Below are 25,486 nucleotides of genomic sequence, written 5' to 3' on the forward strand. Positions count from 1 at the left end.
ACAACAACAAAGCCTTTAGTCCCAAACAAGTTGGGGTAGGCTAGAGGTGAAACCCATAAGATCTCGCAACCAACTCATGGCTCTGGCATATGAATAGCAAGCTTCCACGCAGCCCTGTCCATAGCTAGCTCTTTGGTGATACTCCAATCCTTCAGGTCTCTCTTAACGGACTCCTCCCATGTCAAATTCGGTCTACCCGCCCTCTCTTGACATTCTCCACACGCTTTAGCCGTCCGCTATGCACTAGAGCTTCTGGAGGCCTGCGCTGAATATGCCCAAACCATCTCAGACGATGTTGGACAAGCTTCTCTTCAATCGGTGCTACCCCAACTATATCTCGTATATCATCATTCCGGACATATATATATATACGTTTTAATGTGTTTGTTCACTCATTTGGTCCTTACATAGATGAGAATTAACTACTCCCTTCGTTTTTATTTACTCCGCATATTAGCTAGGTTTGTCTAAAGTGAAACTTTATATACTTTCAACAAGTTTGTAGAAAATATACTTGGTCAAACTTTATGAAGTTTGACTTCAATCAAAGCTAATATGCGGAGTAAATAAAAACGAAGAAAGTATGTCTCATCTAAATGACTTTGGTGTATCCCGCAAAAAAGTGACATTGGTATGGAAAAGAACAAAGAAAAAACAAAACAAAATCAGCATGAATCTCCGCGCAAAGTCAAATGGCACAACAGTAGGATGTGTCTTTGTTAATTCCCATCTACATGAGAATTAGCAAATCTGCAAAACATAATGTTGTTATTTCACTCCATACTATGCGGTTGTCAAAAAATAACAGAGACTTATTTCTATGTAATGCACAGGTAATAATTGCTATTCTTAATCATGACCATGTTTGATTGAGTCCATCATGTAGTCTAAATTCCAGATTTCCTTGTTATAGTCATGCAACCACAAACTATTCTGTGTAATGAAATTTGTATATACGTGGATTCTTAGACATGACCGACAATAAGTTTATTACCAGTAGAATTCTGGATGGGCAAAATCGTGAAAACTAGAAAGAAAGGAACCTATTTTTATTTCCGCATGGTTAGTGTCGTTTATGTTTCGTTCAACATAATTTTTTTGCGCTCCCGCGTAAATAAACAAACTTTTGTGCTCTAAAAGGACAAGTTGTTGAGTAGCTTCCTTCATGAAAATTTGTATACACCCAAAGGAATTGCGTGAGCAAGTCCTTGCACTTAGCATCTTCACAAGAATTGAGACCATTACTTTCCCTTCTATGATTGACGTTCTAATATGGCGGAGTTAGCGCAACACAATACTGTTGCTTATATGGTAGAGTACTAGATTCAATGTATCATCCATGGGAGGCGTTACCTTACTTTTCAAAAAAAAAAAAAACTATGAGAGCTACGTGTTGTACAGTTCTCACCTTGTCAATGTATTATCAAATATGTGCAACTATGTCTCACGTTAGGAGTTCTCATTGGTGTTACATGTTACCTTTGCAGGATGGAGATAGAGGCAGATCACATTGGAATGCTGCTACTTGCTGCAGCTGGTTTCGATCCACACATAGCCATTGCAGTCGAAGAGAAGCTAGGAAAGATGTCAAGAAAATCAGAATTGGAAAACTACCTCTCCACTCACCCTTCAGGTAAGAAAAGAGTGCAGTCCTTGTCGCAGGACAAAGTCTTGAAGGAAGCGATGGAATTATACAGGGAAGCTAGTCCCGTCAAAGAAGCTGAACGTTTCTCCATTCCTGACCCCTTCGATATTAGGGGCAGGCGAAGCCATAGTTGGAAATGGTAGATGTGCAATTTTGCATTGTTGTGCTCCTTGTGTATGATCAGGTCGTGTACTTGTCTATGTATTGCACTTGACTGGGATGCATTTGCACTCCTAACTCCTTGTCTCCATGGACACTCCTTATGGCTTATGTCGCTGGCATCACTACATGAGCATGTCATACTAGAGAGGGCATCAAGGGAGACAGTAGGCACTAGGCAATAGACCAGAAATCCATAATCTCCTCACTCGGACCATGGCAGGAAGATGCTTCTCCACGCCAGTTGCGTTCTTCTCCATCGGTATTAATCTCTTGAGTCTACAATGTGTGTGCGGATGCAAATGGAGCTATTTAGGCAACAAACTAAATAAACTCAATCATATATTTAATCGTTTTCTGTAAGTGCAGCCCTTTTCTAGAGTGAAGGCTCGAAACGAGCCCTACTTTGAATAAGCAAAGCCAAAAATCTGCCAGAAGAAGATTACAACTCTCGTCATCTTCATGGCTCTGTCTGACACAGTGACACCCTCCTCCATCTTTGAAGGGGGCTCCATGCCCCCTCACCCTGGCACGAAGGGTGTTGATCCATCGAAAGATGGAGGCACTCACCGAAGAGCTAAGAAGTGAACCGGCGCCATTCCCATATGAAAGATGAAGCTAGATCACCAGTTAATGAGGAGGTATATGTAGCACAACCACTGGTTTTTGAGGATCCCAATCACGCCAAACATGTCTATAAATTTCATAAGGCACTACATAGTCTAAATCAAGCCCCTAGAGAGCTTGGTCTGATTGCCTTAGTTCATTTCTCGTCTTGCACTAAATCAAAATATTTTGGTGTGATTGTTGGATATTCGGGATGCCTCCTTTGATTTCATAAGGAGGCATTCCGGTATGATTTTGGACTTCCCGGCTTTCATTTCATACCTCAAACTTTGGGCTTTGGTACCCTAAGGATGCATCCTTTGATTTCGTTGGATATTTGGATTTAGATCATAGATAGGAAGTCCACCTACAAAACTTCGTATCAACCTCCGCCGTCGAAGTCTGGTATATTGCTGCAGTAGTTGTTGCACTCAGTTTTTATGGATAAGGCAGACTTTGAGAGATTTTGGTGTGATTACTAATCATGTGAGTCTGTGGCTGGTGCTATGAATGAGTGAATTACAAAAAACAACCATATTTTAAGTTCACATCTGAATTTGCCACCACATTCCTTAGGCGCCCCAAAAATCTACCAGTTTCCTTGCTAATTGTTTTAATAAACACTAATAATCGATTTGGATGATTTAATCCAATCTCTGACAGAAAGGACCCGCCTGTAAGCGCTGACATGGCACCAAAAGTCAAATAAAACATGTTGACTGTTAAATTAGACAGAGGGCCCACTGGTCAGGAACCCCTCCCCCACGATCCCACGAGCTCTACATCTGGAGCCGCCCGTGTGTCCTCGACCAGATGGCCGGCGCCGCCCAGCGACCTCTCCTCATGTGCTCCGCCCCTCACGTCTTCTCCCTCTTGGCGTCGGCGAGATCCACCGCCCCACGTCCCATCACGCACAACCACATACCGGATCCCGTGATGCAACCCCTCCCCTGCCCCGACGATATGTCTCCTCCTCTCCGGCGTGCGACGAGCCTGTCCCCAGCTCCGATCTCTTCGCGTGCGGCGGCGTTGCAGTTCCTGATCGAGGCTTGGGTGCCCGCCGAGGAGCAACCTTGCGTGCTGCGGCCGCCGAGCTCTTGGGCCGGGGCGCCGTGACCAGGGAAGCCCTCCTGTGGCTGCCCTTCTCCCCCGAGGCCACCGGCGTGGCTGTCGGAGTTGCTTTTCGAGCCCCTCTATCGACTCCTATCTTCCCTCCGACGGTGATTGTGCTCACAGGCACAACAACCTCCCTGCAAGGGCTCCATTGTAATCTAATTTTGTTTCTAGGGTGATTTTTGCAATTTTTCAGGGACCCTTTTGTTAGTTCAGCTGATGACTCGTGGACCCTTTCTAGGGTGTTGACTATTTTATGCCATGTCACTGCTTATAGGCGGGCCCTTTATGTCAGAAATAGGATTAAATCACCCCAAATCGATCATTAGTGTTTATTGAGAATATTAGCAAGGGAACTGGTTGATTTTTGGGGCGCCCAAGAAATATGGTGGCAAATTCGGATGTGAACTTGAAATGTGGTGGTTTTTTTGTAATTCACTCTGCTATGAATGATAGTGGCCGTGGGCAAAGTCGGTGCCGAGTGCTGAGAGGTGTGAGTCGAGCGAGAGCAGCGCCCCAGGGAAGTGATCGGCGAGGGCGATTCAGGGAGGGCAGAGCAAGCATTGCGGAAGATGAGGTTGGAAGGAGGCGGTTGCGTGTGTGTGTGTGTGTGTGTGACGTCTGTGGAGAGGAACGATAGTAAGTCTACCGTTTGATGATCGAACGGCTCAGGAGGGAGCTGATCCTGGGCTAGTATCGGTCGACTGCCGTGTAGCAGCATCCTTCAACAGTTCTTAAAAAAACAATTGCTCTTTGACAAAAACTACTTGCCTCTTTTTTCAAGAGAGTTCACCTCATCAGTTCTTCTCTCAAGAAAAAAGAATGACCTCATCAGTTAGAAGTTGGCACAACCTAGCTACGGAAAAGAACTTAACTAACCGCAGGATTCGCACGGCCGGCCGGAGCAGGTGTTGACTCTGGAAACTTTTGTCCTGCAGAATTCTGAACCGAAACACCGAAAAGGACTTGCTACTCTCGCCGTTGAATCTCTAACGATCGTATATAGTTAGTGCCAACCACTCCACTCCTATCGCAAAAGTAACTCGTCAACAATTTGTGCACTCCAAACTATCGTCCATCTCTCCTTTTCGGCCTTGCTTTCTCTGAAGATGTTGCAAAATATGTCCACACGTTGGAACTTGTGAGGACACGTAGCCATCCTAACCAAACCGATTCCGTCCGATCTTGTTGTCTTCTCATAATTCCATTCTTTAGTTCCTCCAGTCTAGTCAGAATCTTACTACCATAGTCCATAGCCTGCCTAACCGCCCACATGCATCACTCTCTCCCATGACCAAAACTAGGTATAAGAAGGAAATGCAAGAACAATTGCACATTGAGCGTTGCTCAGACGATTAGGTTTCTTGCGGTAGAATCAACTCAATGGGTTTAAGTCATATACTTGCCATGAGTGTTCTTTTTAAAATTAATCGGCTCGGTCTTTTGAAGGTGCTCATAGAAATAAGCGTGCGTGCGTATAGATGAGGCGTCGGTAGCCGATTAAGGGATGAAAGTAGAGACAGCTTCAACGATGAGTTTGCACAATGTGATGAAGACACAATATCTTTGATCAGGCTATGTCGACGCATGCATATGTTGTGTCCTTACTAAAGGTGGTGGATCGAAGCTCGACTTTGAGGATAGAAATCACAAGACCGACCTATGTTGCACTTGTCACCATCGACGCAACATTTTCTTATTGAAGGCTTAGCCTAGTACTCCCTCCGTAAAGTAATATAAAAGCGTTTAGATTACTATTTTAGTGATCTAAACGCTCTTATATTAGTTTACAGAGGGAGTAGCTGTGTATTTTTGTTTGCTTCTGTTTTTTATCAGAGTCAGTGGTTAATTGGTGGAGCTACTATCGTGATTGTTTGGTTGCTGGATTTTTTTAATAATACATGGTTGTATGCATCATTCGATTCGATGCAAAGCCCAGGGTTATCCACCTTTATGAAGAAGAAAAATCTGCATTTTTCTCGAAAGTAAGAACAATTAAACCTCAGCATTGACAGAATCCAAACTTATTTGATCACCCTCGTATGGAGGAGTCCTATTACTACTAGATAGAAACATCGAGATAATGATCCATACAAGTCACTCACGCCAACTACTACGAAACCAACCAATCATATCACATCAGGAAGCACAGGCAACCACTCTCGTTCCAAACTAGCGTGTGCGTGGCCGTCAGAAGAAAACGTAGAACGATCGACGAAACTTTCCAACATCGAATCATCGGAGGATCAGAAGAGGGCGAGCTTGAGGAGGACGCCGGCGGTGGCCGCGAGGACGGGGCCGGCCTCCATGCGCACGCGGGAGCCGCCGGACCCGGACGGGGTGGTGGGCGGCGTCCCCGCCGCGGGGGTACCGGGGCTGGAGTCGCCGGCGGTGACGGCTAGCTTCATGCCGGCGGCGCAGTGGGTGCCGATGGTGCAGATGTAGTAGTTCGCGCCGGCTTTGAGGGTCATGGTGGTGGCGCCGCTGTTGTCACCGTTGGCGTTGCTGGAGCAGGCGTCGTACTCGCTCTTGGTGACTTCGGTCACTGTGTGGGCCTGGCTCGCGTAGTTGAACACTGAGAAAACAGAGAGCAGAAAATATTAGGCCACGATCCGTGAACAAACTGAGAGTCAACCACCTAGCCATCATCAGCTAGCTGCTCTATCATCTAAAATCATTGTGTAGAAATAGGAGTGCTGACGACTCACCGAGCTTGTCTCCAACCGCGAAGGTCTTGCCGCTGGCCCAGGTGGCGTAGTTGGCGCCGGTCGTCCACCCTTGCCCATCTCCGACGGTGAACGTGGCCGCGGAGGCCGCCGCAGCGCAGCCAAGGACAACAAGGAGCGCGATCAGCGCGGAGGACGAGGCCATGGTCGAAGTGAAGGCTCGGAGTTAGCTGTATGGAGTAGATGAAGGAGCTAAGCGTGGCTATCGATCGATGTCTCTCGCTACTAACTGGATTGCGCGATTGACGGGGAAGCTTGGACGGTCGTTTTATAGAGCCATATGGGTCACGTGCTTGTCACGGGATCAAGAGGCCACCCGGCCGACTAAGTTGGTCAGCGTTTGTGTTACTTTTCGATCCATTTTCTACATAACTTTTCCCTTGAAAAAGGACTCAGATATGTTGATCAAAGCAGCAGGATAAATTCCCCTGTAATAATAAAGGACGTGTCTAGTGGGCGGCCTAGTGCAACCAAGCGGCCGGCTAAAAAGGAAAACCCCTGTCCCTCATGAAACAGAAAAGGAAGGACCCATCAAACCGACCGATCGACCGGCCACCAAACAAACCGATCGAGCGGCCACCAAACAGAAAACGCCCCACGTGGCCAGCTGTCCCCAGCTCGCACCCACGCCCCCGCTCGCACCCACGCCTCAGCCCCTCCCACGCTGCCTTCTTCTTCTTCTTCACGCCAGAAGCAAATCCAACAGAATCGCCCCCAGCCCTTCTTCCTCCTTCTACACAGCCGCCATGGGAGCCCCAAAGTAGAAGGAGTTGCTTCAAAAAAGAAGATCTAAAGGACAGGGTGGACAGAGCCATACCAGGCAGTAAGATCAAGTAGGTAAGCCCCCTCTGCCCCTCTTCACTTCCCCCCTTTCTTCTACTGCATAGGCATATGTAAACCCCCTTCTTCATGGATCTAGAACAAATCCATGAAGAAGCTGCTTCAAAAAAGAGGTGAATCTGGCACATCACACCAGCCTACTTGATGTTACTGTTGGATGTGTTAAACATGCCAAAAACTACTTGATGCATGCCAAACAAGTTTCTACCACCTGGATGTGTTAAACAGGCCAACTAAAAACAAGTTCTCTGGCCAATTAAAACATGATTAAAGCCAACTCAACAAAGCATTGTAGCCAAAAACTAAACATGCATTCTACCAACTTGTAGTTATTGTTTGCAAAATGAACAAAAAATTGACTGCCCAATAGATATGTGCAACGAAAAATTCATAAATGTGCAACTGAACATGCATCCCAGCCAACTGAACCTATATTTTGGCAACTCGGCATGCATGCTAGCCAAATCACAAACATGCATTGTACCCCACGTGTTTTCTGGCCAACTAAAAAACATGTATCCTGGCCAACTAAACATGTATCCTGGCCAAGTAAACATGTATATTTGGCAATACATGTTTGTGAGTGAACTCTTTAGAAAAACTGTAGTATATGTGCAAATAAAAAACATGTTTTCTGGCCAACTAAACATGCATGTTGGCCAAAAACTGAGAAAATGTATCCTGGCCAACTGAGACATCTATTCTAGCCAACTGAATGCATTAACTGTCCAACTAAACATGCATGTTGGCCAAAAACTGAAATAAATGCAACCTGGCCAGCTGAGACATCTATTCTAGCCAACTAAAAACATTGAATGTCCAACTGAATATGTATGCTGGCCAAGTGGAAAAATGCATCCTGGCAATTGAGACGTCTATTCTAGCGAAAACCAGAAATCTGTAGTGCAACGGGAAAAACACAAGAACTTTTGTTCATGGCTAATGAAGCCACAAACCATATTAACATATTCACACATATAATCTTGTCCCACACATATATTCTGGTCCCACACCTATTGCAAACCATATTAATTTGTTCAAATATACCAGAACTAGAAACATAAATGGCGATGAAAAACATATAACTATAATCTGTCCTCCAATTCTTCTTTCTTCTTTCACCTGGATTTTCCTTCTCAAATGTAGCATCCAATTATGTGCAGAAAAATCTGAAAAGAGCTCCTTGCGAGACGAAAACCTACAGATCATTACAACAAAACAAAGGGAAAAAGTCTGAAAAACTCTGTAGCAAAAAGAAGTCATGCTCTTGCCAGTTATTTACTACAAACTGTGCAGCTAACATAACAAATCTGTGCAAACAAAAAATTTCATAACTGCTATAATAAAGATTATGCTACAGTCATGTTGCTTTTGGAACTAATATTGTCACAAAATGGTGTGCAACTGCCTATTTACTAAGTTTTTAGGTTGTTTGAAACACTTTTTTTCTGTGGTTACCAACTGATGACATCAATTTCTTCTTTTTTATATGTGCAGGGAGTGTGTGGCAGCATCCAAAAACAAGGAAAAAATGCTTGATCTCAATGAGTTGCCTCCAGATCTCAATGAGCTTCCTCATGATATGGATCAGCAGCAACCCAGCATACAACAAGGAAATTGGACAGAAAATGGTCGATCTGTTTACTACACGCAGGCAAGTCGTGATGGTAGCCCTATGGGCCATGACAATGTGGCAGGCCAGTCATCAGCCCGTGGTGCCCCTGTAGTGGTGTCTTTGCAGTCAGAGAGCCATACTCTTGATGACACGGGAACCGAGGCAAATGTTCCTGGTCCAACCAGGACTGAGCTAGGAGCTGGGGCTGTTGACGGAGCTGTGCAAGTAGAAGAAGGAGAGGATGAGGCTGGTTCTCAACCTATGGAACCCTATGTTGGCATGAGGTTTGACAACCTTCAAATTGCTAAGGATCACTACAACAGCTATGCACTATGGATGGGTTTCTCTATCAAGATGAACACCTCTAGACGGACACCCCGCACCAATGAATTGATAAAACAACAGTTTTGCTGCAACAAGTTCAAGAAGCCCAAAGCTGATGATGGAGGAGCTGAGGCTCCTCCTGTCCTGGGCCCTATTCCAGATCCAAAATCTGTTAACAGTGACGAGGAGATGGAAGAAGAACCTCCAATATTTGCTGAAGAGGAGGCTGGTACTAGTAAGAAGAAGAAGAAGCACAAACGCGAGACAATAAAGCAGACTGAATGCAAGACGAAAATGTTGGTGAAGCTAATAGATGGGCGATGGGAGGTGACGCACTTTGTTTGTGACCACAGTCATCTGCTCGTGAACAAACCTTCATTGTCCAAATACTTGAGATCCCACCAAGGCATCTCACCTGATGAAAAGGAGTTTCTGCACATCTTGTATAACTGCAACTTGACTACAGGTGTGGTGTTTTTTCTATATCCCTTAAAGAATTAAGTTTCCCTCTAGGCAGTCCAGTGTGCAACTGTTATGGTACTACTGTGCAACTGAAATGGCTTAATTGTGCAACTGGTGTCCAACTTCCCATGCTTTTTGTATATCACTTTTGGTGCTTCTTGTGCAACTAGATTGTCTTTACTATGCAATTACATAATGTCCTGTATGCAAAAACTACAAAGTGTTTTTAAAAAGGTGCAGCTAGGTGTCCATTTCCTGTGATTATCTTCTGTGCCAACACGTGTCCTATTACTGTGCAGCTGGATGTGCGTATTTGTGCAACTAAAAAAAGGATATACTGTTTGTTTTTGTATTATGCAGGACGAATGATGCATGTAATGGCAGAGTTCTATGGATCTGAGATGATGGTGCCGTTCGGACCAAAGGCAATAACAAATCTTTGTACAAGTTTCCCTAGAGATGACACAAAGGAGGGTGATCTGATTGAGACAATTGCGCACTTCAAGGATATACAAAAAACCGATCCAGACTTCTTCTATAAGGTGAAATATGATGAAGAGGACAGAGTTGTGAACATATTTTGGGTGGATGGCTTAGCTCGAAAAGCTTATGCGGAGGCGTACCACGATTGCATATCGTTTGACACCACCTACATGACCAACATGTACAATATGCTGTTCGCACCCTTCATAGGAATAAATTGACATGGCCAATCTTTCATGCTGGGTTGCGCATTTGTGAGGCAGGAGTTGGCATCGAGCTTTGATTGGGTCTTTGGAGCATTCCTAGAGGCTATGGATGGCAAACCTCCTGACAACTTCATCACCGATCAGGATGATGCGATGAAGCAGTCAATACAGAGCATCTTTCCAACCACCATGCACCGCTGTTGTCGATGGCACATCATGAAAAAGGCTCAGGAAAAAGTTTGTTGGCTGCTGTGCCGGAATCCAGGACTCTCTGATGATTTCAACAAGTGTGTTGACTTCAGCTTCACTATAGACGAGTTTGAGCAGAATTGGGCTGAGTTAATGATGAAGTATGAGGCTATGACACACACGCACTTTGAGAAGTTATACGAATACAGGTCAACTTAGGTGCCGTGCTACTTCAAACACAGGTTCTTCCCCTTCCTCCAGTCTACACAGCGTAGTGAGGGGTTCAACGCCGGCCTGAAAAGATATGTGAACCCACACAACTCAATGTTGAACTTCGTCAAGCAATATGAAAAAATCCAGAATCACATCCTTGCCAAGGAAGGCTGCAATGATTACAGGACAGAACACCTTGAGATTGAGTTGTCGTCCAACTTCCCAATAGAGAAGCAATCTTACAAAACCTATACTAGGGACCTTTACCGCAAGTTCAGAGAAGAGTTTGAGCTGATTGGACGTCATAATGCATTCCAAGTTGGTGCTGATGTATTTGAGCTCAGACCGAACCAGGAATTTGTTGCCAAATATGGTTCTCGAAACTACTTGGTGCAGGCAAGGGTGGAGGAGGGTTCCTATTTGTGTGAGTGCTGTAAAATGGACAAGGACGGCATCCTCTGTTGCCACATCCTCAAGGTGTTCAGCCATATTGGAGTTGATATCATACTGGAAAGGTACCTGCTAAGACGGTGGACACCTACTGCTGTACCTAGTGCGCCAGGGACTGCTTATGAGCAACCGGATGAAATGCCTCCTCAATCAAAGAAGTAGATAAGGGAGAGGAACATGATATACGATTTTCGAAAACTAGCAAAGTTTGCGAGTGGTTCTGATCCAGCACAAGCTATTGTATACAAGCATATGCGTGCAGCACGTACCGAGATCGGCCACCTGAACAAGTCCAAGAAAAAGAAAAAACCGACTGCTGCAACGGGGCCATCAGATGATGGCAACCCTCAAGGACCTCCTCCACCTCCAGGCAGCAATCAGGGGGCTCATCATCCAGGTAATTACCTACCCCAACTCCTGATCTAACTAGGTGTGTAACTTCAGTTGCACACATCATTATGCCCAGATACACACACCATGGTAGCCAGTTGGATAGAACAGGCTGCCTAGTTGCGCACGCTGTGTTAGTTCAAGCATCAAGATAACACAACTAACTTATGTTTCCTGTTCTGGATATAGGTGATGTCAACCCTCAAGAACCTCCTGCCCCTCCTGGCTATACACGCCATCCTCCACCACCTCCTCCCCTGCGTGCTCCTCCCAATGGCCCTACAGGCAGCACTCAGGGGGCTCATCGTCCAGGTAATTACCTGCCCCCAACTCCCCATCAAACTAGGTCTGTAACTCCAGTTGCACACATCATGGTGCTCAGTTGCACCGAACAGGCTACCTAGTTGTGCATGATGTGTTAGTTCGAGCATCAAAAGATAAACACAACTGACTTGTTTGTCCTGTTCTGCCTATAGGTGATGCCAACCCTCAAAGACCTCCTCCCCCGCCAGGCCCAACTTGCAGTGCCCTGCGTGCTACTCCCAATGGACCTACAGGCAGGACTCAGGGGGCTCATCACCCAGGTAAGTACTGTTGGGGAACGTAGTAATTTCAAAAAAATCCCTACGCACACGCAAGATCATGGTGACGCATAGCAACGAGAGGGGAGAGTGTGATCTACGTACCCTTGTAGATCGACAACGGAAGCGTTTGGTTGATGTAGTCGTACGTCTCCACGGCCCGACCGATCAAGCACCGAAACTACGGCACATTCGAGTTCTAGCACACGTTCAGCTCAATGACGATCCCCGGACTCCGATCCAGCAAAGTGTCGGGGAAGAGTTTTGTCAGCACAACGGCGTGGTGACGATCTTGATGTACTACTGTCGCAGGGCTTCGCCTAAGCACCACTACAATATTATCGAGGACTATGGTGGCAGGGGGCGCCGCACACGGCTAAGAATATGATCACGTGGATCAACTTGTGTGTCTCTGGGGTGCCCCTGCCTCCGTATATAAAGGTTCAAGAGGGGGAGGCCGGACGGCCACCATATGGCACGCCAGGAGGAGTCCTACTCCCTCCGGGAGTAGGACTTCTCCCCCAATCCTAGTTGGAATAGGATTCATGAGGTGGAAAAGAGAGAGAGAGAAGGAGGGGGGCGCCAGCCCCCTCTCTCCTTGTCCTATTCGGACTAGGGGGGAGGGGCGCGCGGCCCAAGCCCTGGCCGCCTCTCCTCTTCTTCCACTAAGGCCCATTAAGGCCCATTTAGCTCCCGGGGGGTTCCGGTAACCTCCCGGTACTCCAGTAAAATCCTGATTTCACCCGGAACACTTCCGATATCCAAACATAGGCTTCCAATATATCAATCTTTATGTCTCGACCATTTCGAGACTCCTTGTCATGTCCGTGATCTCATCCGGGACTCCTAACAACCTTCGGTACATCAAAACGTATAAACTCATAATATAACTGTCATTGAAACCTTAAGCGTGCGGACCCTACGGGTTCGAGAACAATGTAGACATGACCGAGACATGTCTCCGGTCAATAACCAATAGCAGGACCTGGATGCCCATATTGGCTCCTACATATTCTACGAAGATCTTTATCGGTCAGACCGCATAACAACATACATTGTTCCCTTTGTCATCGGTATGTTACTTGCCCGAGATTCGATCGTTGGTATCCAATACCTAGTTCAATCTCGTTACCGGCAAGTCTCTTTACTCGTTCTGTAATACATCATCCCGCGACTAACTCATTAGTTGCAATGCTTGCAAGGCTTAAGTGATGTGCATTACTGGGAGGGCCCTGAGATACCTCTCCGACGATCGGAGTGACAAATCCTAATCTCGAAATACGTCAACCCAACATGTACCTTTGGAGACACCTGTAGAGCACCTTTATAATCACCCAGTTATGTTGTGACGTTTGGTTGCACATAAAGTGTTCCTCCGGCACACGGGAGTTACATAATCTCATAGTTATAGGAACATGTATAAGTCATGAAGAAAGCAATAGTAACATACTAAACGATCGGGTGCTAAGCTAATGGAATGGGTCATGTCAATCAGATCATTCAACTAATGATGTGATCCCGTTAATCAAATAACAACTCGTTGTCAATGGTTAGGAAACATAACCATCTTTGATTAACGAGCTAGTCAAGTAGAGGCATACTAGTGACACTCTGTTTGTCTATGTATTCACACATGTATTATGTTTCCGGTTAATACAATTCTAGCATGAATAATAAACTTTTATCATGATATAAGGAAATAAATAATAACTTTATTATTGCCTCTAGGGCATATTTCCTTCAAGTACCTTCACCGACTCCAAACAAAAACTAGGGTGTGTGACTTTAGTTGCACATATCATAGTGCCCAGTTGAACAGAACATGCTGCCTAGTTGCGTGCGCTGTGTTAGTTTGAGGATCAAGCTAAAAATCTAACTTATTTTTCATGTTCTGCCCATAGGCGATTACAATTCAAGTACCATGACAGGCCGCGCTACTGCAGGTTTTTTTTCAACTTAACTTGCACACAACAACCAGTTAGTTGCACAAAATGTGTTGTGTGGTTGCACAGAACATCAGTGTTGGTTGCACAATAACAAAAATACTAAACTTTTTATATGATTATTACACAGGTGATCGTGACGGTCCTACTGCCCCGTTGGAGGTTGCATCCCTTGCACAAGCTTCTGATGATTTTGTGCCCAGGGATCCTCCAAGATCTACTACAAAGGGTAGGGCAAAGAGTCAACGGTACAAATGGCGCTGGAGCTACACCAAAGAAGAAAAACAAATGCAGCCAGTACCAATCTACAGAGCACACTGCTGGTGTGTGTCCACTCAGGCTCCTGTGATTCTGTTTCCTCATTTGTAACTTTGGAACAAAAAAGGAAAAGAATGATGTTTTTTTAGCAATGTTGGGACCAAGTGGACACATTCAACATCTATGATTCCTCTTTATCTAATTTATGCTCCTTGAATTAGTTCATGCACTGTGTAAAAAAAAGTTGCTATTTGTGCCTTTGTTGGCAGTTGGTTAAATATTTAGTCGTTGAACAATTGTATATCCAGTGCTCCTAATGTATCAACAAAAGTGATGATATTGAGTTGCAAACGCAATTACTAGTAGTGTGCAACTACAAAATCTGCTTAAAAAAATTGTACAAACTAGCAACTTCCTCCATGGAGCAGAAAAAAAGAAAAATAGTACTGACCTACTCCTTGTTGTATCTCAGCAACTTCCTCCATGGGGCGGTGTTGTGCACGCTGGTGACCCAATCATATGCCAGCTTCTTCCTGATGTTGAGTACTTCCCTGGGGTCGTAGTTGGGCAGTTGGCTACCATTCCACTCGGTGGCGTTAAGCAGTGCGAACAACCCACACTCATTACTGCAAAATGGGCACAAAAAAATTTTGTCACATAAAATTAAAACCAAATAAAGGTAATGCACTCTGTGCAACTGCTTATGTCCTACTGTGCAACTGCTTATGTCCTACTGTGCAACTGTTTGTGTTCTACTGCAACTCATTATGTGCCACTGTGCAACTGCTTACGTGCCAGTGTGCAACTACTTATGCGCCACTCTGCAACTGGCTAGATAATCCATTAGAAAATCATAAAAATGATAAAACAGATTGAAGACTAGTACTGTGTCTTAAAAAAACTAAAGATTGCACATGTAGGAAAATTTAAAAACTACAAAATGATGGTATATGATTGAGAAGGAATGCCATGCTTATTGTCTTACTTGCCGAGCTGCTTCGGTACATCAATGTCAATAATTTGGAAGTGCTCGATGCTGAACTTTGGGTAATGCTTCCTCCATAGCTGGTGTACTGCCCCCGCGATGGTAGAGGCGGTGGCTATCAGCACAATGTTATCCAGCGTCCTGCTTGAGTCAAGAACTTCAGAGCGTTCGTCCCTCAAATTGACATTGAAGACCCAATAATGCCTCCCTCCCTCCTTATCGGTTACATCAGCGCACTCGAGCACTGGCAGCATGACCTACAACCGTGAACGATTTCAGACACAAAATACAGGTTGTAGCTAAGAAAAAATAGTAAAAGACTTGGTCAAGTTAAAAACAGGTTGCAACAAGTATCTGCCAACTAACAGATGTGTCATGTGCAACTGTACATGCTGTGGGTGCCAACTAAAAAAATATTGATCATGTGGGCACAACACTCACCAAGTCTTTTTTGTCGAGACGGTTCTTGTAATCAAACTTCTTGTTTATCTCATTCACATTGTGGATCCCTTGCTATAAATTTATCTGCAGAGATTATAAAACATGGCTCAAAACTCCTTACTAGGTGAAAGGCCTCCCTTAAATGGTCAACGAAAAAAGTGCTACAAAACAAAGATGAGGGTAAAAAGAAGGTTTTCGAAAAACTTACAGAAAACCTCAGTGGCATAACAACCCTCTTTGACCCTTCTAGTAAGTTATCCATGATGTGTAAGATTCGAGTCTCAATAACAATGTTTGACAACCATTGAACCGGCTTCATCGAATCAACTAACTCCTTTAAAGAAATGTAGAAAGCACCATACCTGATTATCTCAGGGCTGATTTTTTTGAAAGCAATAAAAAGACAAGTTAGCTCGAAGGGTCACAGCAGCAAAAAAATGTGTATGAAATTGAAAACAGAACAGTGTGCAACTAAAATCCCTGTTCTGTGCAACATGCTATGCTTTCTATGCAACTAAGTGGCTGGTCCTGTGCAACTGAAAAAGATATGTATGTAGGCTGTGGGGAGTTAGTTTACCTGGTAGCTTCATCATTTGCTCCTTTGTGATGCCTGACCCAATACAAGAGGGCAGTGTAAAGCTTGTTCACTGCCTCATTGGAGCTGAAAGTCTTCTTGTTGTAGTCAATGAATGGAGACCTTTGAGATGTTGCGGGCCTTATTACCCTCCTCTGTCTTCGTGCAATAGGTGGTCCCGAAGAACTGCTCGTGCCAGCTTCTGGTTCTGCACATATCAGGGTGTGGCAATTCTCTGGTGAACCAACATCTAGCTCTTGAGCTATTGCCTTGCCAGCATCAGCAGCATCACATCCTTCATTCACAGCTGCTGGGTCCAAATCACACTCATCAATGCAAATCACACCGGCTTCCGCTATTTCTACTGCTGGAGCAAGTGCTGGAGCATCACCATCTATGCCAAGGTCAAAAGATGGTGCATCACAAAACCCGTCACCATGATAAGACTTTGATCTTCTTAAGGGTTCAAGGACCAGGGCATCTCCTTGCGGCACAAACACGGGTGCATCGTTCACTGACTTGGTTCGCAATAGTGTTGTAGTTGGCGGCCTTGGAGGCTTGCACCTACTTATAATGTTGAACACCTCCTCTTGTGTTAATGGTTGCTGAAAGTCAGCTCTTGGGGATGGCACTTTGATAGTTGGATCACCACCTTTTGTGTTTGGCATTGAAGCATCTCTATGAGTAGGCACCTTGGGGCTTGCAGTTGTAGTGGTGCCTTCCTGACCAGCTGTGGTGGTTTTGACTGTGACCATGCTGCTAACTGACACATCAGTTGGCACACTGGTATCTGTAGTTGGCATCTTTCCAGTCTGAGTTGGCAGCAACCTAGCAGAACTTGGCACCCCTGCATCAATGGCTGCGGCTCGCAGTTCTCTCTCATCTCTGAACCCCAAATCTTTTGTGGCCTATTCCCCCTTTGTGCCCCTGGCAAACTTGACAATCTTCTGCTTAGGTGGTTTTGGTGGGACTGTTGAAAGAGGAGTCTTCCCCTTGATCTGTTGAACTTCTCTGACATTGGTTGGCTCTCTGCTCACTACAGTTGGCATATCAGTTTGAAGCACAGCTTCCTTTACCATATTTACTTCAGCATGTGCATTCACCATCTTCTCCTTGGTTTGAGGCAACTACAGATTCTTCTTCATTGAAACTGCTTTACGCTTCTGGACCACGTGAGGGTTTGCCATGGATGCTGCCTTGCTCTTGCTGGAGCTTAGGTCTGGGAGCTGATTTAAATATTTCTTGTATTTTTCCTTTGAATGAACCCAGTCAAGACCCTTTCCTGCTTCCTCCATGTCAATTTGATTCTTTTCAGCTTCACTTGATAAGAACGGGCTCTTGTCAATGGCAAAGTTGATCTTCTCACACATATCTTTGTCGCTGAAATCTGGCACAGGAAAGGTGGTTGGCAAAGCTGGCTTCAAGTTGTAGAGCTTGAACATATCAATGCTGCCCTGAGACTCTGCTTCGTCATTTTTCTTTGACTTCGGCAAATCCTTGTCTTTCCAGTAAGTTTGTCAATCAACATATGTAGTGTGCTCCTGCTACTCAATGAATTGCTGCTGCTCGCAGGTGTGGCAGAAGTGCTAGTCCTCCTGGATGTGTTGCCACCTGTACCACCAGAACCAGGGGCGTTGTCATCATCATCGTCATCGCTGCTGTCGCTGCCTCCATTGGATCCCCCTTTATCATCACCATAACCATCCTCGTCTTCTTCATCATCGTCTTCTTCCCTCTCACTGCCATCAGCTGTTGCGCCTTTGTCTTCTCCCCTCGCTCTGCCATCAACTGCTGCCCCTTTGTCCCTGTCCCCCTCTTTGGCCTCACCTTCTTCTTCCTCCTCCTCCGCCTCACTATCTTCTTCCTTGTCCTCCTCCTCTCCTTTGTCATCTTCTTGTTTGTCCTCCTCCTCCTCATCCTCCTCTTCCTCCACCTCTTCCTCTTCCTCCTCCTCCTCTGCATCTTCTTCATTGTTATCCTCATCCTTGTCCTCCTCCTCTGATTCATCCGCATCTTTGTCCTCCTTGTCGTCAGCATCTATCGCTGCTTCCATTTCCTCATCTTCTTCTGACTCATCCTCAACAAACTCTTCTTCTTCTTGTATAGTTGACCCCCGTCTCTTTCTTTTTGGAGCACGGCGTGACGCCCCAGTTTTCATTCATGGCTGCTGTACGTAAGGATCAATATCTGGTTCCTCATCATCGATCTTGGCAACTGCTTCAATGAAGGTGCCAACCTGTTCAGTTACAGCCTTGCACAACTCATTGACCACTTTCGCAATCTTTGCCTTTTTCTGCATCAATACAAAAAGACTCAGTACTGATTCAGTTAGAAAAAATAATAAAAAGTAAAATGTCTGTAACTGACCATGATGTGATAAGCAAAAACGACTAATACACACTTTCTGGCCAACTAAAAACATGATTCTAGCCAACTACACATGCACTGTGGCACAAACTAAAAAACATGCATTCTGCCAAAAGTTGACGAAAATGGTTGTAAATGAACACTTTGACTGTCCAAAAGAACATGTGCAACTACAGAAGCTTATATGTGCAACTGAACATACATCACAACCAACTAAATTCGCAACTACAAAAGTTATACATGTCCAACTGAACATACATCCCAGCCAATAGAAAAATATTGGTAAGTGGTACAAGTTTCTGTATGCAAAACACTAACCTGCGGATTGTAGGTTATTGGTAACTTGGATGCCACGAATGCTTCAGCTTGCAAAATTCCACCAACAAGTGGTGTCTGGTCCGTGCCTCTATACTCCTCTTTAAGCTGATGTGAAAAAAAGAGAAACAGAAAATAACAAGGTTATCAAAATAGATTTGTGTGTTGAACGAAACCACACATTACAACCTGTGCAACTACAACAAGATACTGGGATAGACAAATTCAACTATACATATATGCAACTGAACAAAGACACAAAAACTGTGCAACCCACATGGCACCTAAAAAAATTCTACCAACTGATGCAACACATCTGTGCAACAAGATTAGTAAAACTGTGCAACTTAAAAAAGATGGTGTGCCAATTTAAAGGACATGTCTAGCGGGCGGCCGTTGGCCCGCTAGCACACTCGAGCGGCCGTTAAAAAAGGAAAGATTTGGTCCCCCCGATCCCAAAAAAGGAAAGCCTCCCCGGGCTTCCCCCTGTAGCAACAGCCTCGTGTGAACCCAACAAACCACGCGCTGATGCGGTCCCGAGGCCATCACGTGCCCTTCCCTCCCCTCCCCTCCTGAAGCTCTCACGCCACCTGGCCACTTCTTTCCCACGCCCTTACCTGCCCCACCTTCTTCCCCATGAAACAATGGTTTCCCAGGTCTGGATCTGCATCGCTAGAGCTGCCATGGCAGATGAATCAAAGTGAAATAACAGCGATATGGAACAATTTGCTTTAAAAAAAGAAGAGGGAGGACATATCAGAACGTACCAGGTAGCACCAGTAGGGGTGAAAAAAAGGAGATCCTTTTCTCCTCATGTTCAGATCCTCCCTCCTAGACTTTTCCTTTTCCCTAAACAAATTTCTCTTTCCCAAAAAAAGCTTCTTCATAGGTGAAAACGGGGAGGTTTTGTACCTGTTCAATTTTAACTAATTTTTGTGCAACTACATCATGGGACAAGCCAACATTTGTAGCACTTTGTGCAACAAAATGCAGAAAATGTGCAAATATATATGAGAGCGCATAGAGTCTTATTTCACACAAAATCCAGAAGAACCGACATCCATGTAGCAAAAAAAGGAAGAAAAGAAAAGTATGTTGTAGGTACTATGAAAACACAACTACTTACTAGACAAGAATCTGGTTTGCAAGTGTTCTTTTTTCCTTTGACCTTTCCACACAGTAGTATATGTGTGTTTGTAGCTGAGAATTATGTGCACAAATCTACAACAGCTCCTCCACCCCCATAACATGCAAAACCTGAACATGATGCAAAAAGAAGCCTGAGAGAAATGAACCAACTCTGGGTTGTATCTGTGCAGCTTAACGAGTACAGGTGTGCAACTGACAACAATCTATATCCATCTACTTGTGGGGTTTGAATTTTAGTAGTTGGCATCTTCAATTCGTATAAAAGTTGAAGATGCCAACTCATATATTTTCAAATTCAGTATGGTTTTAGCTCAAAATTATTTATGCAAAATTAAAAAAAAACTTATGTTGGTTATTGTGCAACTACATCATCTATTTTATGCAACTGCAAGTACTCCTACATGCAATTCATGTTGCATGTTTGTGCAAGTACATAATGAATTTTGAACTGATGAATAGGATGTATTTATCCTGTCTGAACACAAGAAATGGAAAAAATAGTGAATTTTAAAATATTATAATCTTACACATAAGTAGTGCAACTACATTCAAGTGCATGTGCAAACCTAGAAAATCATATGCATGTGAACACATGAGGATGCCAACTACTGAATGGTTCTTGTGCAACTAAAGGAGTAGAAGATGCCAACTCAAGTGACATTGTTGTGCAACTATTAAAAAAAGTTGGAAATGCCAACTCCTGATTGGTTCTTGTGCAACTAAAATAGTTGAGGATGCCAACTCATGTGATAGTTGTGGAACTATTTTAAAAGTTGAGACTGTCCACTCCCAAATGGTTTTGGTATAACTATGAAACTTGAGGATGCCAACTCGTATGATACTGTTGTGCAACTATTTGAAAAGTTGAGGATACCTCTCCTTCAGTAGAGCCGCATCTCCTTCTACAACCATTTTTGGTCTGTGAAAAAAAGCAAACGAAAAAATTAGTCAAAGAACCAGATGTATAAAAGAAAAAAGAGAGCAAAAACAATTGATATAAAAAAATGCCATGAGGTAAGCAACGTATGTTGATTTTTCAAAGCACACCTACAAAATAAAAAAATGTGTGCAACTTGATGCACTGTATGACCAACTGGACACACATGAGTGTGCAACCAAAAAAATAGCATACACACTGCCTAAACATGATTTAGGCACTGGAGCCAAAACTAACTAGCTGACAACCGTGCAACTAGATAGCCCTTCCCTGTGCAACTGCATAAGTGTGGCTAAGCTAACTAGGATATGTGTTGCTTTGATCTAGATACTCCTGTACGAACGCATATCCTTGGCAACAGGGCACACATGAGTGTGCAACAAAATAAACCACATACACACTGCTTGAACATGGTTTACAAAGTGTATCCATCTAAATACCATCGATTGTGCAACGGGTTAGCCCTCACTATGCAACTTCATAAGTTGGCTAGCCAACTGAGATATGTATATGCGGCATCCAACTACGTTTGCGTTCCTGTGCAACTATTACAACAAACTAGCCAACTGGTTACTTATATGCATGCAAATTAATTAGGAGAAAACAGAGAAACCACACAGATGCATTTACAAGAAAAAAGAGGTACATAAGGTAATGAAGCTCTACGGAGAGTATCATGTTTAACGAGACAATTGCAGTCTAGGCAAGAATAGATGGATCAAAATAGGATCATGAACCATGCCCATACCAATAATGACAAAATTAGAACAGCTCGCCGTCAAAATCAAACTCAAACCCACCACTAAAATCCTAATCGCCTTACAAACCCACCACTAATCCTAATCAACGTAGCTCCTTCAGCAAGATGCCAAAACTCCTGTAGATCAACAATCCAATCATAGCAGGATGACAAAAGTGATGCATCTGTACAATGAATTTGACTGCATTTCCTGAAAAAATACCTACAAGGGGTTGAGTTCACAATCTGTCAGAATGAAGATGTTCTTAATATTCAAGTACTACTACTATTTGGTTAAGGTAGCAGACTAGACACACATAAGTGGAGGTGGATTATATGACTGAGTGAAAATTGTCGATAACAATTAGATGAACTGCACAGACATCAAAAAGTATGATTGCTCCCATCAATATCTGGTAAGATCAGATTATAGCAGTTAAGCTACAAAATTTGTATTTTCTACTTCAGCTGCCATAGAAAACCCAAGTTGAATCAACATCAAGTAAATTTCTCAAGTCCAGACTACTAAAAATACGAACTTTCCAGAGTAAATTGATGAAGTAGGAAAATGACAGCAAAGTCAGACTACCAGTATCAACAAGATTTAGATCCTACAACGTTCATTCTTGTAAAACCAAACAAGTTCATGGCTGAATCCTCTCGAGGAGACCAGTGGAGAGAGAGAGAGCAGGGAGGGTGTTTGGCGGGAGAGATAGATCAGTGGAGTGAAGGAACGGGAATACTACCTGCATGTGAGAGGATTCACAGCCGTGCGGATCCGCCATGAGCTCGTACAAGCTCCGCTGCAAATCTTGTGCGGCGGGGGCAAGGCACCTGGCCGCGCTGTAGAATCGGCAGGGGAGGGGATGGCCGACGGAGCTGCGCTCAACGGCGGAGAGGCATGTGCCCTTGGCAGAAGATGAGTCGCAGCGGCGCCAGAGGTAGGGGACAACTTTGTGGCGGCTCATGGTGGCGGGGAAGACGTAAGTCCTGCTGGGGTGGCGATGCGCAACCGCAACGGGAGGTCAGCGACGGCGAGCTGGCATCGTCAGGAGGCGGCGCGAGGGAGGGGCGGGGTGCGCGGTGGGTGTCGCTAGTGGAGGAAGAAGGTAGTTGGGCTCGGGAGTGGATAAGATTTGTCTTTTCCTTCTTTTTAGTTGAGAAGAGATGGACCGAGTGTGAGGTCGCTGTTCGCTGTCACATAGCGCGGCCGCTCGGTCTTGCCAAATAGTGTGCGTGCACTTTTAAGATTTCAGGTAATTTAAAATGAACATGTGTGCAGATTGCCAAACTTAAAGCTACAAGCTGTGCAACTACATGCATTGTTGTGCCAACTGATGACAGTTTTCTGTGCAATTTCCAAAAAAGTGACCAGACATCGAAAGAACATAGAAGGAAGACACTGTTGGAAAAAAACAAAAAAGAACTCACTTGTAATTTGCCGAACACACCAGAAGAGATAGTATCCTTCTTGATCACCTTGGCAATTAGAGTACTATCCCATGCATTCGATCGTATCGCGCAGTTGCTTACTGGGATGTCATGTACGAGCGCATCAAGGTATAGTATCTGCACCAGACCCAAACAAAAGAAAAAGCCAAGTTCAGTTATTGTTATGAGTATTTCAGCAAACTATAACTGCACAGAAAGAACATGAACAGATGGAAAAAGTGGTCATTTTCACTAACCATCAAGTGATACAAGCAGCAGCAGACAGTTTGCTTCTCCTGGTCCATGTTCCGAAAAGCTTCGTTAATGTGTTCTGCTACAAAGAGGCAAATGTTTGTATTCTTTAGCATTTTATGATCTAGCACAAGTCCATAACACTTTGGGCTGAGCTTCAAGGCCGTGGTTGGTGCTAGAAAAGTGCTGAAGGCAACCGCAAGCCAGGCCATAAAGAATGTGTCATCCGTTCTTCCAGCCATATCCTGAATCATCTTGAGCCATGTAGTGATCTGGGGATGAGAATTTCCAGTTATGTTGAAAGCCTGTCTGAATCTCCTAGTGGCATCCTTGTCAACTAAATATCTGACTCTTTGACCCCTGTTTGGGAGATCAAATACCCTCTGAACACTGTCAGCATCGACACGGATCCTTCCCCTTCCTGGAAAAACCATTTCAGAGGTCTGTGGCTGGTAGGACTGCACTAGGAACTTAGTGAGGTCCGCTGGAAGTGTGTCTGATAAGTTCAATAGCCCCCGAACAACCTCGAAACTAGCTCTAACTTCTGTAGTGGGGATAGAGAGGCGTTGAAATTTGCAAACCACGCTGGTGATGCCCTTATCCTGCCTGCTTGTGATGGTCGCTCCACATCTTCCCCTGCAGCCACCTCAACTCCTTCACCGCTGCCCTGTTGATGAGAAAATGAAAACATTACACAAACATTAAACACAAGAGAAAAAACAAGAATGAAAAAAAACTAGCAATCATCATTTGGATCAGTATTAGAATGAGCTATATATTCATAAAATGGATCATGCCAACTAATATGATGTATTTGTGCAACTAATAAAGCTCATGAGGACAACTGCAAGACTGCCAGTGTGCAACCTTAAAAAAAATAAAAAAAGTACGAGACCTGGCAACTACAAAAAGTTCTAGTGGATGTGCAACAATAAGAAATGATACTGCAAACAAGAAAAACAGTAACTAAAAAAGGTTTGCAAAGAACTATTCAAATAGATCATAAACACACACAAAAAACCCACATACCTCAACATCTGTTGCGGAAGATGTGACAGCTTCTCCAGCAACTGCTGCCTGCACAAAAAAATGACCACTGATGTCAACTATGAAAGATGCCAACTAGTGAACTACAAGATGCCAACTAATGCCAACTAATATCAACTGTATTTAAATAAATATGACTAGAGATGTCAACTACAAAAGGTTGTTATTGACAAACTAAAAACAAAAATAGTGGTGCGAACTGCTGCATAATTTCATCACTATCTAAAAAAGCGAGAAAAACACTTATATTCGAGATTTTACTTACCCTAGAAGATGACTCAGCTCCCTTACCAAGTGTTGCACGTCTAGTCCGCTTTATGACACGGAACTGGTCAGCATCCTAAGAAAAATAAAATAAAAAACATGAGCATGGGAAAAAACAAAAAAATGTTATATGACCCAAACAAAACCAAAAAAATTGGACTTGTGTCATCAGCATGCCACTTACCTCAACATCCTCTCCCTACTCAACACTCTGCGTAGGTCGTGGCTGGCGATTAGCAGGACGCTTTGAGTTCTGGCGAAGCGGCTGACTTCCAGAACGCTGATTAAGCAACCAAAAGAAAACATGAAAAAAAAGACATTAGCATACATGCATAAGTTGAAAACAACTCAAAAACAAAAGAAAAAAAGTGAAAAAATACATCTTCTTCATTGCCATCCGCATCTCCTCCTATTATAACCATTTTTGCCCTGCGGCAAGAAATACAACAAAAAACATAGTTAGAAGATGTGGACAACCAACTACTACAATGATGCAGCCAACTGGGCAGTAAACCTTGTGCAAACTGGACATCAAATAAGCCAACTAACTTTTTTCTGCCTAGTTATTACTTGCCAACTGTGACAAGTAATACCTAGGCAGAAAAAAGTTAAGTAAAGGCAACAAGCTCAGTGAGATAACTTATTCTGAAAAAGCGTCCCTAGTTGAACATGAGGGGAGACACATGAAAACAACCACATCCACAACAAAAGACTTGCACATTGAGAAAAATTAAAATGGAAAATTGGCAAGCATTGGTACTAATTTGCACAAATCAAGGGGT

The 25,486-nt window shown here is 44.1% G+C and overlaps 2 protein-coding genes across 2 annotated transcripts in view; one reads left to right on the plus strand and one right to left on the minus strand.

The window, feature by feature from the left end:
* LOC119315965 (mitochondrial metalloendopeptidase OMA1-like) overlaps positions 1-1,788 on the plus strand; it is a 4,463-nt gene extending 2,675 nt beyond the window's left edge. Inside the window, exon 4 of the mRNA XM_037590389.1 lies at positions 1,488-1,788. Coding sequence (XP_037446286.1) covers positions 1,488-1,788 — 301 coding nt within the window. The remainder of the gene's footprint in view (positions 1-1,487) is intronic.
* A 3,708-nt stretch (positions 1,789-5,496) lies between these two features.
* Positions 5,497-6,475, minus strand: LOC119317787 (blue copper protein-like). Its single transcript, XM_037592285.1, has 2 exons — positions 6,232-6,475; positions 5,497-6,098 (listed from the first exon to the last, which is right to left on the minus strand). The coding sequence occupies exons 1-2, from the start codon at positions 6,392-6,394 to the stop codon at positions 5,770-5,772; spliced, it is 492 nt and encodes a 163-aa protein (XP_037448182.1). The 5' UTR covers positions 6,395-6,475; the 3' UTR covers positions 5,497-5,769.
* Between the last annotated feature and the right edge of the window lie 19,011 nt (positions 6,476-25,486).

This window comes from Triticum dicoccoides, chromosome 6A (genome assembly GCF_002162155.2).
Source record: "Triticum dicoccoides isolate Atlit2015 ecotype Zavitan chromosome 6A, WEW_v2.0, whole genome shotgun sequence".
Classification (NCBI taxonomy): Eukaryota; Viridiplantae; Streptophyta; class Magnoliopsida; order Poales; family Poaceae; genus Triticum; species Triticum dicoccoides.